Source organism: Salmo trutta, chromosome 37, assembly GCF_901001165.1.
Source record: "Salmo trutta chromosome 37, fSalTru1.1, whole genome shotgun sequence".
In the NCBI taxonomy this organism is placed as follows: domain Eukaryota; kingdom Metazoa; phylum Chordata; class Actinopteri; order Salmoniformes; family Salmonidae; genus Salmo; species Salmo trutta.
In genome coordinates, this window is record NC_042993.1 from 14,163,284 (window position 1) to 14,182,854 (window position 19,571).

General features: G+C 44.4%; 1 protein-coding gene across 1 annotated transcript in view; it reads right to left on the reverse strand.

Moving 5' to 3' along the window:
• LOC115176636 (glutamate receptor ionotropic, kainate 2) overlaps positions 1-19,571 on the reverse strand; it is a 190,598-nt gene that overhangs the window by 78,165 nt on the left and 92,862 nt on the right. Inside the window, exon 5 of the mRNA XM_029736756.1 lies at positions 3,744-3,925. Within this exon, the coding sequence (XP_029592616.1) occupies positions 3,744-3,925 (182 nt within the window). The remainder of the gene's footprint in view (positions 1-3,743; positions 3,926-19,571) is intronic.

Genomic DNA, 19,571 nt, shown 5'->3' on the forward strand with positions numbered 1-19,571 from the left:
TGCTTTCTCTCTCAGTTCATTCACTGCCTCATTAAGGTGTCCAGTTGAGCTTATTTTTAAACCCAAGTAATTGTAGTGTGTGCAGTACTCTATATATTTTGTACCAATTGAGAACTTTGGTCTAATTCCCTGAGATCTGGATCTTCTCTGGAAAATCATTATTTTAGTATTTTTGGGGTTTACTGCCAGGGCCCAGGTCTGGCAGTACTGCTCTAGCAGGTCCAGGCTCTGCTGTAGGCCATGTGCTGTGGGTGACAGCAGGCATAGGTCATCTGCGAAGAGTAGGTAACTTCTGAATTGTGGAGACTAACACCAGGGGCTGAGGATTTTTCTAGAATAGTGGCCAATTCGTTGATGTAAATATTGAAGAGTGCAGGGCTCAGATTGCAACCCTGATGAAGGCCCCGCCCCTGGTTAAAGAATTCTGTTCTTTTCTTGACAATTTTTATGCTGCACGTATTGCCAGTATACATTGATTTAATTATGTCATATGTTTTACCCCCTACACCACTTTCAATAACTTTGTAGAACAGTCCTGTATGCCAAATATAATCAAATGCTTTTTGGAAGTCGATAAAGCAAGCGTATATCTTGGTATTATTTTGGTGGACATGCTTATCTATCAGGGTGTGTAGGGTGTAAATATGATCAGTCATGCGATGTTTTGGTATGAATCCAATTTGGCTTTTACTCAAGACATTGTGCTTATTAAGGAAGTTTAGAACTCTTACATTTATAATACTACAGAAAACCTTCCCCAGGTTAATGTTCACACAAATGCCTCTGTAATTGTTAGGGTCAAATTTGTCTCCGTTCTTTGGGGTTATGAGTCCTTGATTCCAGATGTCAGGGAAATAACCTACACTCAGGATCAAATTAAACTATTTTAATATAGCCAATTGAAATTTTGCACTAATGAGTTTGAGCATCTCATTTAGGATGCCATCAGGCTTTTTTACATTTGAGAGCCTGAAGTTTCTTATAGAGCTCCTGGTCAGTAATTGGGGAGTCCAATGGATTTTGATTGTCCTTTCTAGCTTTTTCTAATCCATTCAACTTCTCATGAATTTGGCGTTGTTCTGCATTTGTGTCAATTTGAACGGTGTTGTAGAGTGTTTTAAAATGGGTTGTCCATATGTCACCATTTTGTATCGCTAATTCCTCTTGTTTCGATTTTTTTAATTATTTTACAATTTTGCCAGAAGTTGTTTGTGTTTATGGACTCCTCAATTAGTGTCAGCTGCTTGCTGTTGTACTGTGCTTTTTTTGGTTCTGAGTGTACGTTTATAGTTTTAAAGTCTCACAGTAATGAAGGCGTATTTCACCATTATTTGGGACTCTGCTTTTGTTTGGATAGTGTTCTAAGTTTTTTCCTTATAATTTTACAATCTGCATCAAACCAGTTGTCATCTGTGATCATTTTTGTTTAGTTTTTTTATCAATTTCAATTGTGCTTCTTTGTCACGCTCTGACCTATGAGAGCTGTTTTTTCTCTGTGTAGTTAGGTCAGGGTGTGATATGGGTGAGCATTCTATGTTTGTTGTTTCTATGTTTAGTTCTTGTTTTTCTATTTCTATGTTGAGTTTTGGGATGATCTCCAATTAGAGGCAGCTGGTTCGTGTTGTCTCTAATAGGAGATCATATTTAAGTTGGGGTTTTTCTATTGTGTTTTGTGGGTAGTTGTTTTCCGTTTTGCGGTTGTTTGCTGTTTGCTGTTGTTTTTGTTCCTTTGTCAAGTGTTTCATTTTTTCATTAAATAATATAATGAGCACTCAACACGCCGCGCCTTGGTCCCATCTATACGACTGCCGTTACATTCTTTTGCCGTTTGCCTGAATTGAGTTGATGTTTTTTACTGCTAGATTGATACCTTCTTTACTGTGAGTGAATGTGGTATCCAGAAAGTTATCTAAGAGTGTTTGGATATTTTGGTTGCAAATGAACAACGTCATTTGGCTGTGATCAGACAGAGGTGTTAGTGGCTTGACAGTGAATGAGCTGAGAGAGAAGGGGTCAATGTCTGTAATCATATACTCTACTGTACTGTGGCCAAGAGGTGAGCAGTAGGTGAATCTCCCCAAAGAGTCCCCCCGTAACCTACCATTGACAAAGTACAGACCCAGGCTTCTACAGGCTTCTTTCCCTCACTCTATCTCTATCTCTCTCTCTCTCGCTCACTCTCTCTCTCTCTCTCTCTCTCTCTCTCTCTCTCTCTCTCTCTATCTTTGTCTCCCTCTCTGTCTCTCTCTTTCCCTCTCTCTGTCTCTCTTTCTCCCTCACTCTGTCTGAATTTAGATGATATCACTGCAGACAGACAGATGACTGTGGTCATTACCTTGGTCTGATCAGTGGTGGCCATGTTTTGCTAAAATAATTACAGACTCCTCACCTCTATGTTGCTATATCAACTGTTGTAGGGATATTATGTCTTATAGGTGAACATCTCACAAGGCCATTTGAAGAAGAAGCCCCTGTTATTGCAGCATTATACTGTGAGTCTACTCTGTGTGTGTCTGTTAGGGCCTTTGGCTGAGAGCCCACCCTATTTAAGCGCTATAAATGTGGCTTGGTCTCCTAGGCAGCTGGGACAGGTGAGTCGTGCTGCAGTTCTCTGACAGCTTCGCTAAACCATTAGGAATCACAGATGATGATTGTGCAGGGAAATGGAGAGTGATTAAATGGGAAAGGGTCAGGCCAGTAATTGCTGCCGGTGTCAGGTGGGTACGGTAAGTATCCAGGTGGGTTGAACATACTCTAATCTACTCACCAATAATGCACCTAGCATTACCCCATGGCCATGAGGTTTCATAGCCAATAAGGGTGCAGAATGTAAATGATTGTATTTCCTTTTCCAATCAGATGACAACATTCAAGTGGACCTGATGGAATTCTGTGTTTCTTAGCCAATCAGATATCTTCAATCCTATTATGCACTGCACAATATCCGTGGACACCACAGAGGGATTGGGGAAATCTGCAGTAGTTATACCTCGTCCTTTAGGGATCAGAAGCAGAATGATCTTTTAGCACCTGCATATCATGGGCATTTGGCCACCTGCATATGAACTCTAGAGGAAGGCCTACAGAGGTTAACATGAATCATTTGAAGCTGGATATTTAGCATGCAGACAGTCCCACAATGGCACTATAAACGACAGTTAAACCACCACCAGTTGTTTGTTGTACGGTAGAAGATTGATCTGCGTCTCTAAAGAGTACCATGACTGTCATCCCAGAGTGAAATAAGGAGAGGAATCCTTCCATCACTGAGTCAGGCGGGTGTCTTGTAATGAGGATATCAGGGAAAAGTCCTTCATTACCCCCCATTACCAGGGAGTAGCTCATAAGCCACTAGCTAATGATAGGTGTCCTTGACCTTCATAACCAATCACCAGCTACCACACTGATTAAAAAAGCCAAGATGGAGAGAGTGAGGGAGAAGGACTGAGTGCCAGGGTGAGTCATGTTATCTTTAATATTTGATACATCCTGGAAGCAGGAGGAGGAATATTAATGTTTTTAATTGAGTCAGTATAAAACATCCTCTCTTTCTGTTTCAGGTGTAGCTGATATGCTGCATGACTGAAAGGACCTTAGAGGACATTCTTTCTTTCAAGGAAATGTACAAAAAACATATTTTGCACCCAGTTTGACAAAACTTGTCTGAATTGACTGGGGATTGTGACTTCTCACTCATCCACACACAAACACAGACACACATCACTTCCCCTCCTCACACACACCTGTTTTAGGATGCCGGCAGCCATTTCGTGTCCACAGTCGAAGATGACGTGGAACTCCTTCCCTCTCTTCATCTCCTTGAGGAGAGGCTTGGCGTCCTTGGTGTCCGCTGGCAACTGGCGGATCTTCAAGCGGATGTTGTAGCGAGATGGAGCCTTTATGAGCTCCTGTAACCGAATAAGACCTTCACAGGAAACACAGACAAAAAAGAACGTGTGAGAGGGAATGAATCAATGTACAATACGTATACCATTTTGAATAGGGAAAGGGGGATACCTAGTAGTTGTACAACTGAATGCCTTCAACTGAAATGTGTCTTCTGCATATAACCCAACCCCTCTGAATCAGAGAGATGCAGGGGGCTGCCTTAATCGACATCCACGGCACCCAGGGAACAGCAAGATAGCTGCCTTGCTCAGCAGCAGAACAACAGATTTTTACCTTGTCAGCTCGGGGATTCAATCCAGCAGCCTTGTGGTTACTGGCCCAATGCTCTAACCACTAGGCTACCTGCCGCCCCAAAAATGTCATGTTAATTCCATTTCTGTTGCAAACAGTGCAGGCTCCCCATTTTCCAAAGATAAACTACAAATATGTATCTCTGGTAATTGAAGTTTTACTCTGTATTCATTTGACTCCCTTGGTTTTAATTAGTAATAGATAAGGAAGCTCCATGAATAGATGTCTAATGTCATTCCAATTTTAATGAAATCCATCCATCTGTCAACTTGTCTTGCATCTCTTCCCTCCTCCCCCTCCTCCTTCTCCCTCCTCCTCCTCTTCCCTCCTCCTCCTCTCCCCTCCTCTCCCTCTTTCTTTCTCTCCCTTCTTTGCACTATTGCACTATTGCACATTTCATTCCACTTCCTCATTTCTTAATATTTGTCTGTATCCCTCCTGTTCTACCTCCACCATCTATGTTTCTCTCAAAGCTCTGTTTTTTCTGGCGCCACACTGTATCTTACCAGCGCCAGTACCACAGACCTTGATGCTAGAAGAAAACGGATCCCAACAGTATGAATTCCCCTTTGAAAAGGAAACCAAAAAGACATCTATCAATACTCCACCTGACTTTTATCATTCATCACTGATATATTGAATTCACGCTCATTATCGATCCATCTACAGTGCTTCTCCAATATTAATTTAGCACCGATGCTACATGTTTTCCACCGCGGTAAAAACTAGGATTTACAAGATATATATATTTTTGCCGATACATGCTTTTAAATGGATACTCGTTGGCTCAATGACTGAAAGTCTATGGGAACAGATAGCATGTCATTGCGCTAACATCTAAATTCCTACATAGAGATATCGGACAGAGAGCCACTATGGCTGAAGAATTCTTACAAGTGTTTCCAGTCATCTGTAAGTGCAATCAATAATCTGTTCCCTGGTTCAGTACTGTATAGACCTGCCACAGTAACAGTCACAGCAATAATCTGTTCCCTGGTTCAGTACTGTATAGACCTGCCACAGTAACAGTCACAGCAATAATCTGTTCCCTGGTTCAGCACTGTATAGACCTGCCACAGTAACAGTCACAGTCACAACCATGTAGTTGTTATTTTCTGCAGCCTGCAGCCATACAGTCAGTCCCCAGCTGGTTGGCCCATGGCATTATTTGTTTACTTCCTGTTTCTACTTGAGCGCACAGCACCATGGGACACCAGCACAGCTCAGCTCACAGCTTGTTGTTGAGTGTTGAGCAGCAGCCAGTTCCCAAGCCTTCATTAAATCACTACAACACTCTGTCGCATACTGATGATGATGCCCCACGGTGGCGCCCTCTCGCACGCTGATGATGCGTCATTGCCCGTGACAAAGTGGACACAGTAGACACAATGGAGGGCTGAGGACCTCGCCCACTGTGGGTCACTATTAACTAACACTGCAGAATACATATACAATGAGCCAGAGAGAGGAAACAGTGTAGCTACTGTATGGCTGCAGACTATGGCTGTGACTGAAATAGGCTACCTATTCCTAGTGCACCTATAGTGCATGCCCTGGTCAAAAGAAGTGCACTACAAAAGGAATATGGTGCTATTTCAGACGCAGCCTATGAAGAAGACCAGCTGGCCATCTCAATTTGGGCAGAAACCCTTAGTTAGACTTCATTGCACATCAGCTTGTTTCAAAATGTTCATTACCTGACCATCACAGTTAGTTTAAATAGCTGCTTTGTTGGCACCAACAAAGGCCCATGGTGATCACAGTGAATGTTAAGCAGATGGAGGCGCTTGTGAAAAGCGGTTGTTCTTAAATCAATTAAAGAGTTATGATCCCGATCTACAATTCTGTCGAAATTTGGAATTCAGACAAAAGTGAACGTTGGGTATATGAGTGTGTGTGTGTGTGTGCATGTGTGTGTGCATGTGTGTATGTGTGTGATGTTTGAATGTAGTCCGATCTGGCTGGGGTGTTTAGTTTTGCGAGAGCTTTCCACTGCAGGAGCAGTGCTCAGTGTTTTACAGTTAGTTAGTTAACTTCTTTGGGATGGGGGCAGTATTTTCACGGCCGGATAAAAAACATACCCGATTTAATCTGGTTACTACTCCTGCCCAGAAACTAGAATATGCATATAATTAGTAGATTTGGATAGAAAACACTCTAACGTTTCTAAAACAGTTTGAATGGTGTCTGTGAGTATAACAGAACTCATATGGCAGGCCAAAACCTGAGAAGATTCCATACAGGAAGTGCCCTGTCTGACAATTTGTTGTCCTTCTGTTGCATCTCTATTGACATTACAGCATCTGTGCTGTAACGTGACACTTTCTAAGGCTTCCATTGGCTCTCTAAAGCCGCCAGAAAGGGGAATGGGGTATCTGCTGTCTCTGGGCAAAGTACAGCAGCAGAGTTTGTAAGTGGTCAGCCTGGGGACAGTGAGACTGGAGATGCGCGGTCATGAGAACTCGCCATGTTTTTCTTTCAGTCTTTGAATGAATACAACGTTGCCCGGTTGGAATATTATCGCTATTTTACGAAAAAAATAGCATAAAAATTGATTTTAAACAGCGTTTGACATGCTTCTAAGTACGGTAATGGAATATTTTGACATTATTTGTCACGAAATGCGCTCGCGCGTCACCCTTCGGATAGTGACCTGAACGCACGAACAAAACGGAGGTATTTGGATATGAATATGGATTATTTGGAACCAAAACAACATTTGTTGTTGAAGTAGAAGTCCTGGGAGTGCATTCTGACGAAGAACAGCAAAGGTAATCCAATTTTTCTAATAGTAATTCTGAGTTTAGGTGACCCCGAAGTTGGCGGATGTCAAAATAGCTAGCCGTGATGGCCGAGCTATGTACTCAGAATATTGCAAAATGTGCTTTCGCCGAAAAGCTATTTTAAAATCGGACATAGCGATTGCATAAAGGAGTTCTGTATCTATAATTCTTAAAATAATTGTTATGTATTTTGTCAACGTTTATCATGAGTAATTTAATAAATTCACCAGAGGTTTTCAGTGGGTATGCTAGTTCTGAACATCACATGCTAATGTAAAAAACTGTTTTTTGATATAAATATGAACTTGATTGAACAAAACATGCATGTATTGTATAACATAATGTCCTAGGAGTGTCATCTGATGAAGATCATCAAAGGTTAGTGCTGAATTTAGCTGTGGTTTGGGTTTATGTGACATATGCTTGCTTGGAAAATGGCTGCGTGATTATTTGTGTCTATGTACTCTCCTAACATAATCTAATGTTTTGCTTTCGCTGTAAAGCCTTTTTGAAATCGGACAATGTGGTTAGGTTAACGAGAGTCTTATCTTTAAAATGGTGTAAAATAGTTGATTGTTTGAGAAAATTGAATTGTGGTATTTTAGTTGGTTTTGTATTTTGCGCCGTGCGATGCCATTGGCTGTTGGCTAGGGATTTCGCAGGCGGAACAGGGTTCCGCTAGCGGAACGTCTGTCCTCAACAGGTTAACATTGGTAAAACCACCCTGACACCTCCGACTGCTGCATTCGCACATCATAAACAACATGTCAGAGTACCTCTTTCTCGTTGTCACGACTTTTGCCGAAGTTGGCTCCTCTCCTTGTTCGGGCGGCGTTCGGCGTTCGGCGTCACCGGTCTTCTAGCCATCGCCGCTCCATTTTGTCACGCTTTTCACTTTTGCTATTTGGCTGGAGGTTTTTACGCAGTTGTGTCCGTCTGTTGTTGCTTCTGCCAAATAAAGTGTGCGCCTGATCAACTCTCTGCTCTCCTGCACCTGACTTCTCTACCAGTAGCGCACAACCTGACAGAATTCCACACCTCCCATGGAGTCAGCAGGAGCAGGTACCCCGATCCGAGGGGTTGAGGAGCGCGTCCGAGAACACTCGGCGATGCTGCAACATCTCGGCGCAACGATGGATCGCGTTGTCCAGACCATGGACCGCTGGGAGAGACAGGGAGTCTCTCCAACGTCTCGACCAGCACAACCGGGGTTACCACCACCCGTCCCCCCTGTATCCGGTCCCAGAGGGATGCGTCTCGCCCTTCCAAGGGAGTATGATGGGACCGCAGCACGGTGCCAGGGATTCCTATTACAGCTGGACATATACATGGCCACTGTTCACCCGGCTCCCTCGGGAAGAGAGAGGGTGTCCGCCCTCGTCTCGTGCCTCTCGGGGAGAGCTCTGGAGTGGGCAAACGCTGTGTGGGGAGAAGGAGATGCGGCGTTGGACCACTTCAAGGAGTGAACGTCTCTTCCACCTGAGGCAGGGGACGAGGAGCGCCCAGGAGTTCACCCTGGAATTTCGCCCCTTGGCCGCCGGAGCAGGTTGGAATGACTGAGCCCTCATCGACCACTACCGATGCAGCCTGCGCGAGGATGTCCGTCGGGAGTTGGCCTGCAGGGATGCCACCATCACCTTTTACCAGCTGGTGGATCTGTCCATTCGGTTGGATAACCTGTTGGTCACCCACGGACGTCCAGAGAGGGCTCTGTCGGTTCCAGCTTCCAGCACCCCCGCTCCGGTGCCAGTGGCTCTCGCCTTCTCCAACAAGAAGGCGACTCAATTACCACCCCATCGACGGGGGGATTGTGCGATAAATCTCCTGGTAGATGCCGCACTTCCCAGGAATCACGTGTATCCCCTGTCACAAGCGGAGACGGCGGCTATGGAGACATATGTCTCTGAATCCCTGCGTCAGGGGTACCTTCGGTCCTCCACTTCACACGCCTCCTCGAGTTTCTTTTTTGTGAAGAAGAAGGAGGGAGGTCTGTGCCTGTGTATTGACTATCGAGGTCTAAATCAAATCACGGTGAGGTACATTTACCCGCTACCTCTCATCGCCACGGCAATTGATTCAATGCATGGGTCGCACTTCTTCACTAAACTGGATCTCAGGAGTGCTTACAACCTGGTGCGTATCCGGGAGGGAAACGAGTGGAAGACGGCGTTCAGTACCACCTCGTCATGCCGTACGGGTTGATGCATGCTCCATCAGTCTTCCAATCCTTTGTAGATGAGATTTTCAGGGACCTGCATGGGCAGGGTGTAGTGGTGTATATCGATGACATTCTGATATACTCTGCTACACGCGCCGAGCATGTGTCCCTGGTGCACAGGGTGCTTGGACGACTGTTGGAGCATGACCTGTACGTCATCCCTTACCCGTTCCACAACGGCCTTGGTCACACCTATCGGTGGATTTTCTGACCGATCTTCCTCCCTCACAGGGAAACACCACGATCCTGGTCGTTGTGGATTGTTTCTCTAAGTCCTGTCGTCTCCTCCCTCTGCCCAGTCTCCCTACGGCCCTACAGACTGTGGAGGCCTTGTTTACACACGTCTTCCGGCACTACGGGGTGCCTGGGGATTTAGTGTCTGATCGAGGTCCCCAGTTCACTTCGAGAGTCTGGAGGGCGTTCATGGAACATCTGGGGGTCTCGATCAGCCTTACCTCAGGTTTTCACCCCGAGAGTAATGGGCAGATGGAGAGAGTGAACCAGGATGTGGGCAGGTTCCTGCGGTCTTATTGCCAGGAACGGCCGGGGGAGTGGGTGGTATTCGTGCCCTGGGCAGAGATAGCGCAGAACTCGCTCCGCCACTCCTCCACTAACCTCTCCCCCTTCCAGTGCGTATTGGGGTACCAGCCGGTTCTGGCACCGTGGCATCAGAGTCAGACTGAGGCTCCTGCGGTGGATGACTGGTTCAGGCGCGCGGAGGAGACATGGGAAGCCGCCCATGTTCACCTCCAGCGGGCAGCGCTGCGCCACAAAACCAGCGTGGACTGTCACCGCAGTGATGCCCCGGTGTTCACACCGGGAGACCGGGTCTGGCTCTCGACCCGAAACCTGCCCCTCCGACTGCCCTGCCAAAAGCTGTGTCCGCGGTTTGTGGGGCCATTTAAGGTTCTGCGGAGAGTGAATGAGGTGTGTTACAGGTTACAGCTTCCCCCGATTACCGAATTAACCCTTCATTCCATGTGTCTCTCCTCAGGCCGGTGGTGGTTGGTCCACTCCAGGAGTCTGAGGTACGGGAGGTTCCTCCGCCCCCTCTGGACATCGAGGTGGCCCCAGCATACTCCGTTCGGTCTGTCCTGGATTCGAGGCATCAGGCGAGGGGACTTCAATACCTCATGGAGTGGGTGGGGTACGGTCCGGAGGAGAGATGCTGGGTGCCGGTGGAGGACATTCTTTGTTACTGCGGGAGTTTCACCATCTCCACCCGGATTGTCCTGCGCCTCATCCTCCAGGTCGTCCCCGATGCCGGTGTTGGCACGCTGCTGGAGCCGCACGTCAAAGGGGGGTACTGTCACGACTTCCGCCGAAGTCGGCTCCTCTCCTTGTTCGGGCGGCGTTCGGTGTCACCGGTCTTCTAGCCATCGCCACTCCATTTTTCATTGTTCCATTTGTTTTGTCTTGTTTCCCCGCACACCTGGTTTACATTCCATAATCACACTACATATATATTACCTCTGTTCCCGACATGTCTTTGTGTGGAATTGTTTTGTTACCTGTTTTGTGTGACGTGCCAGTCTGGATTTTCCCCCGGATACCGTGTTTAACCCGAAGTATGTTTATTGTTAAACATTTTTATTATTGTTAATGTTGTTGCCCTTTTCACTTTTGCTATTTGGCTGGAGGTTTAGACGCAGTTGCGTCCGTCTGTTATTGCATCTGCCAAATAAAGTGTGCGCCTGATCAACTCTCTGCTCTCCTGCACCTGACTTCTCTACCAGTAGCGCACAACCTGACACTCGTCCTCTCCCTCTTTCTCACACACTTTCCACCTCTCTCTCTCCTGCTCACTCTCCATCTCTCTCTCCATCACTCACTCTCTCTCTTCCTCTTTCTCTCTCAATCTCTCTTCCTCTCCCCCTCTCTCCCTCTCTCTTCCCCCCTCTGTCTCTCCACCCTCTCCCCCTGTCTATCTCCTCTGATGTCTCTCGTGCTATTTCTACCTGGCAGATTCACCCCTCTTCACCACCCCAACACTCTGCCTGAGACCACAGCAATCCGGAGAGAAAAATATGGAGAGAGGGAGAGGGAAGTGGTGATCTGTATTGACTGTGTCTAATGCCTTGTGACTGCCTTCTCCAGGATCCATATTTAACTCTGCATGAATATTTCATCCACTCAAAGCGTTTATTAGGGGCCGTCTGGGAGTCTCCTGAGCGTAAAACAGAACAGCCCTGTGATAAATATCCTGTGAAGAGAGGTGAAGACGCACCAGCAGCAACCCTCTCCTCAAGTATTCTGCTCCAAACTTCCTCGAAGAACCGCTCATAGGGTGAGTTTCCATTGCAGATCATCCATCAGAGGTAGAGATGTAGCAGGGTGGATCTCAATAGTCTTGTTTCCTGACCTTGTCTCCTTTCCTTTGTCTGCTTCAATGTTGAACTACATATAGCGTGTATCTCAATAGTCTAATGGTCTCGTTTCCTGTCTTTGTCTCCTTCCCTTTGCTCTAATGTTGAAATACCTTCCTCAATTGTCTAAAATTCCATCCTCTCCTCGCCTGTGTTCAGAAGCCACTTTAGCCTATTGTGTGATTCTCCTGGAGGTCTATCTATGGCACAGAGAGTGTTGCATGATGGGAAGCGGGAGTCCGGGAGGACGGAATGAGTGGAGTAATGGCTGTGTGAGTCACGCGCCTCCCCAACAATCTGCGGGTCAAGGTTAATGTAGCCCTCTCTGCATCGCCAGCCTTATTTATGTTCCATTAAACGTGTTGAACAAATTGAAAAAAGATTAAAACGTGTTTCCGGTCAAAGGTTTTAATAGGGATTCAGGAATGTGAAAGGATGGAAGAAAATAATTCTACTTTGTGGGAAATACACACATCCATGCGTCTCCTCTCTGCTCATAAAGTGTGGACCACTTTACTCTATGTATTGAGTTTATAACTGTCATTATAACTGTCATATTTTTATTATTTTTTACCCTTTATTTAACTAGGCAGGTCAGTTAAGAACAAATTCTTATTTTCAATGACGGCCTAGGAACAGTGACAGCCTAGCAAATACAACTGCCTTGTTCAGGGGCAGAACGACAGATTGTACCTTGTCAGCTCGGGGATTTGAACTTGCAACCTTTCGATTGCTAGTCCAACACCCTGCCGCCCCAACTGTCATTACAACTGTCATTGTAACTGTCATTGCAACTGTCATTGCAACTGTCATTGTAACTGTCATTACAACTGTCATTACAACTGTCATTACAACCAAGGCCTTAAGGAGTTTTCCCTCAGGGAACACCAATCATTAGACAGACGCAACAGATACTACACCAGAAGTGTGCTGCTAACTGATGCTTTCTTCTGTAGCTGCTATGTGTTTGAAGACGGGCGGCCATGTTGTAAGAACACAATGTGGACTCATTAAAGTTAGTTCCCTGGAACATCTGGTCGTCTGTTGCTATGCATGGCGTAGTCGGCACAATAACATCTTGTCAGAGTTCCAAACAGCTGGTGGAGTTTAATTAACATTGCATGTCACCAACAGCACTGATGTGACAGGTTCAATAAAACAATCTTAAAAGTTTACAACAACAAATAAATGTGAAAGTAGGCTACAAGTTATTTTTTGTCTATTTCTATTTTAAAATTGTTCCTGTTCACTGTAAAAACATCCCATTTTAGGAAGATTTCCTTTTAACTACAGTAACTACAGTACTTTGACCCTACTATGAAACATACAGCACTTGAGAGAAAACTAAACAAAACCTCTCCAGACCAACAGAATTCAATAGACAGTAACAGAGAAGCAAAAAGTACAACCAAAGTGATTAAAATCACTTGGAAAATCCAAATGATCACAGCGTTTATGAAAATGGCATTTCGCAAGCTACATCATCACAGCAGTACCTATTAACCCGATGCAGCCAAAGCTGAATTATCATGGCATTTAGTAGAACGACAGCTCGCGGGCCTCTCTAAACAATCTGCAGTGTGGTAGTGGAGCGTATGATGGGATTGGTGCGGCTGGTGTGTGTTTTCACTCACACACATCAAATTGAAACAGATTACTGAAGGGGTCCTGGGACTCTAGAGCCAATCACTTCCACTCAACTTGACTCAGTCTCAAGTACACTTAAATATCTCTCAGCCTAAGCAAACACACACACACACACTGCACACACACACACGGATGGACGCACACTTGGACGTACCTGCACACACACAAGGAGACACACTCACAACACACAAATAAATACACTAGCAAATAACAAATGCCTTTTTTTCAAATGCCAAATCATTCTGTCAAAAATAGAATTAAATAAAACAATCCCTTTTTGATTACAACAAGGCAATCAGCCACTCCTCTGTAAACATTTTGCTACACTGGGGTTTAGGCCGACCTTTCAACTAACTCAATTACAAAAAAATGTCAGGCAGATATGGGTCAAAACCTCTCCCATAACAGAATTACACCCATTTGACACACAGTAAATTACCTTTTCCTCAGAAGAGTCATGCGGTGTACATTTCAATGATGTTTTTTGTTGTGTTGTTTTTTTTAATATATATTGTTTTGTTCTGTCATAAAATGCAACCATAGGAATTCTCGAAGGGATCCTTGCTGACAGCTATATAGAGGAAAACAGAGTGAAAACTGAGTGATGGCTATAGAGTGGCTATTTAGTGGTGTTGGATGGAGTGGCTGGTCGTTGGGTCGTTAAACCTCTCTTTGCTCTTAGGGACCCCCCTCTAGTCTACCACCTCTACGGTCGGTCGGTTGCAGTCGGAGGATGTTGTCAAGGAAACCGGGCCATAAACATAGAGCCAGGGTGATTCAACTGTCACTCTCTCCCTCCCGCCATCAATGAAGGAAGGGAGGCTGGGACTGGGGGGAATATTTATAGGAGTAACCACCCTATCCCTGCACCATGGTCCATTCCACCGTCTCCATCTCTCCCTCACTACCCAATACAACTCCAGTGTAACATGACTCCCATAACGTTGTGATGTGTTGCTAGGAATACTACCACCACAACACAGGATGTAGATGCCATTGCCTTTGTGCCATTACAAAGCTGAGCTGTTAGAAGAGGGCCATTGTGGCTATTGATTTACTTGTATGCTCTCTGGTTCATGGAGAAACAGCCCAATGAGAAAGCTGTTTCCTGTTCCACTCTGAGGCAAGAGCAGTAGGGCAATTGGGGTGTGAAGGAAACATGGCTTAGAATAAACGAGTCCCTTCTGAGAGAATTACATGGCAATATAGGGCTTATCCAATATGTTGGACAATATGTTTTCACACACATAAAAACAGGCAAGGTAAGCAGGCCTACACATTTCCCTGTTTAAAAGAAGATTAATCAATCGCACTCCACACTGTCCTTTCCCACCTGGACAAAAGGAACACCTATGTGAGAATGCTGTTCATTGACTACAGCTCAGTGTTCAACACCATAGTGCCCACGAAGCTCATCACTAAGCTAAGGACTGTGGGACTGAACACCTCCCTCTGCAACTGGATCCTGGACTTCCTGACAGGCCACCCCCAGGTGGTAAGGGTAGGTTGCAACACGTCAGCCACACTGATCCTCAACACTGGGGCCCCTCAGGGGTGTGTCCTGTACTCTCTGTTCACCCACGACTGTGTGGCCAAACACAACTCCAACACCATCATTACGTTTGCTCACGACACAACGGTGGTATTTAGGCCTGATCACTGACAATGATGAGACAGCCTATATGGAGGAGGTCAGAGAACTGGCAGTGTGGTGCCAGGACAACAACCTCTCCCTCAATGTGAGCAAGACAAAGGAGCTGATTGTGGACTACAGGAAAAGGCGGGCCAAACAGGCCCCCATTAACATCGACGGGGCTCTAGTGGAGCGGGTCTAGAGTTTCAAGTTCCTTGGTATCCACATCACCAATGAACTATCATGGTCCAAACACACCAAGACAGTCGTGAAGAGGGCACAACAAAACCTTTTCCCCCTCAGGAGACTGAAAAGATTTGGCATGGGTCCCCAGATCCTCAAAAAGTTCTACAGCTGCACCATTGAGAGTATCCTGTCCGGTTGCATCACCGCCTGGTATGGCAACTGCTCGGCATCTGACCGTAAGGCACAACAGAGGGTAGTGCGTACGGCCCAGTACACCACTGGGGCCAAGCTTCCTGCCATCCAGGACCTCCAGTTACCCAAGTCATAGACTGTTTTCTCTGTTACCGCATGGCAAGCAGTACCGGAGTGCCAAGTCTAGGACCAAAAGGCTCCTTAACAGCTTCTACCCCCAAGCCATAAGACTGCTGAACAATTAATCAAATGGCCACCAGACCATTACATTGACCCCCCCCCCCCCACACATTTGTTTTGTACACTGCTGCTACTCACTGTTTATTATCTATGCATAGTCACTTCACCCCTACCTACATGTATAAATTACCTCAACTAACCTGTACCCCCGCACACTGACTCGGTACCGGTATCCCCTGTATATAGCCTCGTTAAGTTATTGTGTAACTTTTTATTTATTTTTTACTTTAGTTTATTTGGTAAATATTTTCTTAACTCTTCTTGAACTACATTGTTGGTTAAGGGCTTGTAAGTAAGCATTTCAAGGTCTACACTTGTTGTATTCGGTGCATGTGACAAATAAAGTTTGATTTCATTTGATATTATTACCTGAATCATTCCAAACATCCCATTTAGGTCTCTTTCCTTCTCATCCTCGTATCTTCAACCATTAGCTCGATGAGCACATGAATTTATTCACTATCTATTGGCTCACCCCGTGTCAACCTGCTACGTCCACTAACATCTTCATTAACAGGGTGTTAGGGATCAGCCAGAATCAATGTTTTCCCAACGATGCCTATCTCACACTGAGCCCTACTGAACGAGGGATGTAGAAAACCTGCAGGGCACACATGTAGTGAGGTAATAATTATCATATAAGCATATTATATATACCTCACATGCAACTTGTAATAAGACTATGCAATTAGCCTATTATAATGTATATCTGACTCCATAAAGATAATTAAAATATAGAAGCAAGCATTAGGCAATAAGTTGACATTGACTAGCAAGAATTGGTCTGAGATTTCTCTATATCAAAGGCAGATATTTAATTAACATTGTACAATGAATGGATTCACATACAAGGAATAAAGCTTAAGCTACATGGAAATACTGATGTTAACAAAGCATACTTCTAGGCATATAGATCCTAATGTTTACTTAGAAGACAAAGCATGAACAAAGAGATGCCTAGAAGCCTAGGAAATAAAAATTGATCATACAACCTTCCACCATGGACTGGATACAGGATAAGAGAGAGAACAAAGGCATTTCATTCCATTGATAACATCTGAAGGTGTAACTCTTTCAACTCAAAACCAACCACATTGACCAATCAAACGATACCAAGTTTACAGTGTAACCTGACCACCAAGGCCCAATCGTCACAGGGTGTCACAGTATTTAAAGGCTTGCGTGGGGGATGAGACCAATGTAAATAAGACATCATTCCTGGGTGGACCATAAAATCCCTTCGCATAGATTCATTTAGAGTTCGCCCTGTACAGATAAACAAGTGACCACAGAGATCATACATACAGTACATGCATACATATGCCTTCAGAGTCATGGACACTATATTATTATTCACACATTTAATAGTCGGTCCTCTGGATACTGTAACAGAGAGATACATTTTGGCCCCTCAGATGGGGAAGGGCTAACTAGTCCTTGGGCATTGTCCGTTGTGCTTTCCTTGTGTTCCTGGACCATTTACCATGCAGCTCCAGGTGACAGAGAACACAAATCGGGGCTGAGCCTACACACAAATACACACACACACAAACACAGTAGGGTTGAATATTTTCCCGTTATTTTACAAATGTTCCATTCCGAAAATAAATCACTTTTCTCCCTGGTAACCCGGTATTTCCCGCCACAACCAGAAGTGTCCTTCAAAAGCATCATAAAGCATATAAATATGTCTGGATTTGATTAGAGCTTTGATCAGCATGAAAGCCTGATGCTACCTGAGCCTGATGAGCCATATATTACATTTTATAATACATTTTATAAGCCATACATAATAATATAATACATTTTATAAGCCATACATGAGCCCAAGACCAAAAAAATCCCTAAATATTGTGCCATTATCTAATACATATATGATATAGTCTACTGCAGATTATGCACGACAGAAAAACATAAAAGCCCATATAAATGTAGCTAGCTTTATGCTCTGTTGGGTAAATAAATGAAACTAGCTCCAGTAGGCTAACCTTCTTCAGTGTGAACTCTATTACTGTACTGCATTGTATTATACTGTATTATATGGACTTGAATTACACACATCGTTCAAACCATGATAAAGCAGAAGAGAATATGTGATTCTGGTGCAGCATATGCAGCCTACTACAAAGTTACAAGTATAGGCTAGAGAATTAGATTTAAATTTTAAAATATTATAGGGCCTATTTGTATAATTAGTAGGATGACACATATTTACCTTTCATAATATTTCCCCTAATGTTATTAGTCTACCAAATCTTTCTCTCTCTTGTTGAGTCATTCCTTCCTCGCGTTCAACAGTTAAATGAAATACGTTTTGTTGTCCTTATCTTCCTCATTCTAATGACATCCTTCAATAATATAGGACTAGAATTAGATGCAGAAGTCTTTCACTTCTCTTCACGAAGATTGAATGGTTATGGGTCTGAATAAATAACTGCTATATCCTACCATCGTCTGTTCTCTCTTCTTTCAAACTACCCGTGAGTTCTATTGGCTGCTGTATTTAACATTCAGCAGAATGCAAAAAAAAAAAAGATGTCTAGCAAGCTATTCTAGTCTGGATTTTCTTGCATGGGACTCCAAGAGCTAAGGAGCGTTTTTTAAGGAGAGAGGCCAGCGGAGCACAAGTGTTTGCGTATTGCGCAAGAGACAGAGGCTATAAATTAGAAGCTTATTATGCATAATCTATCATTAATTAGCTAAATATAAGGCTAATACTGAATTGAATTTATTACCTGAAAGGCTAGGACATCTATATATAGGGCTATATATCAATCTAGAACAGGATTATCTATTTTGGATGGAGTTGATGGAGAGAAAGACTGCGAGAGTGCTCGCACGTGCACTGATATAAAGCAATGATATTCGAGTGATAGGCTGTTTTAAAACTCTGCAGCTGCAATTATTAAAATAATAACTTACAATTGGGTGACCCCGAAAGCCAGTGGACATGGGTAAATTAGACACGCATTCAGTCTTTATATTACTGTAGCATAGCCTATGCTGCAGCAAATGTAGGCCTACCTATCACTAGAAGGAAAGTTACCATGATGAGATGATAGGTCTACATGCATTGTGACCTGCACTCCATACTGAGATGGGCTGTCTGTCTCCACCCTAAGCGTTGATTCATCATGCAGAGGCCGTAGAGAAGCCATATTTACCCATTGCATATTCATTTCAATGCAATGCCTTTCTCAATATCTAAAATATGAAGTATTAGGTACAGGATGAACATATTGAAACCTGTAAACTTTCATTTGCCCAAAAAGTTGTTTTGGACACTTCTCTGGTTTGTATTTTGTTTTTCTTGGTTGGTTGTAGTTTTTTGGGAAATAGATTTTGAAGTATGATCTAAAATAAGGAGCGGCGACAACGAGGTTCTAGCTCCAGCCTGTTTATTAATCTAACCCACGCATGTCATACAGAGGTACGGATACCCCCAAGGGACATCCTACATCTTCCCCTCTCCCATGAACAACAACTCAACATGCATAACCACTGAAGCATAACTGAAATGCAATTTGGAAACCAGTATTATTCTCTAACATGCTACTTCACATCCTGAAACAGTATGAAAGCATTAAATCACACAGTATGAACATTAACTTAGGTACAGTCTCTTTTTGCTGGGTATGGTCCCCAACAGTATGTTTTCTCTTCATGTAACATAGTCTTTCAGCCACTCTGGTGGCTTCACATCCCTTTTTGGGCGCGCTTGTGGCTCTGTGAGCATTCTCTCTCCATCACCCTCTTTTTGTGCATTTTCTGTGGCCTCAGTCTGTGTGGCTGGTAGATCTGGAAGAGCTCTGAGGTGTGTTTTGTTCCTTCGTACCTCTTCTGAGCCTGTGTCCACCACATAGGAGCGTGGGGCATCCGCTTTCCTCAGCACTATTCAGTTAGCTCAGGCCTCTCCTTAGCACGGTGTCTCTGATTAAAGTCTCCAGTTTGCGTTTGTTTCAGCCGTTTGTCCCTCTCAGTGAATGCCTTCCTGTTAGGCCATCAGGGTTTAAGCTGAGCCGGCGAGACAGGCATTGGGGAACGCAGCCTCCTGCCATCAGGAGCTCGGCAGGCGACAGCCCATGATGCAGTGGTGTAACTCTGTA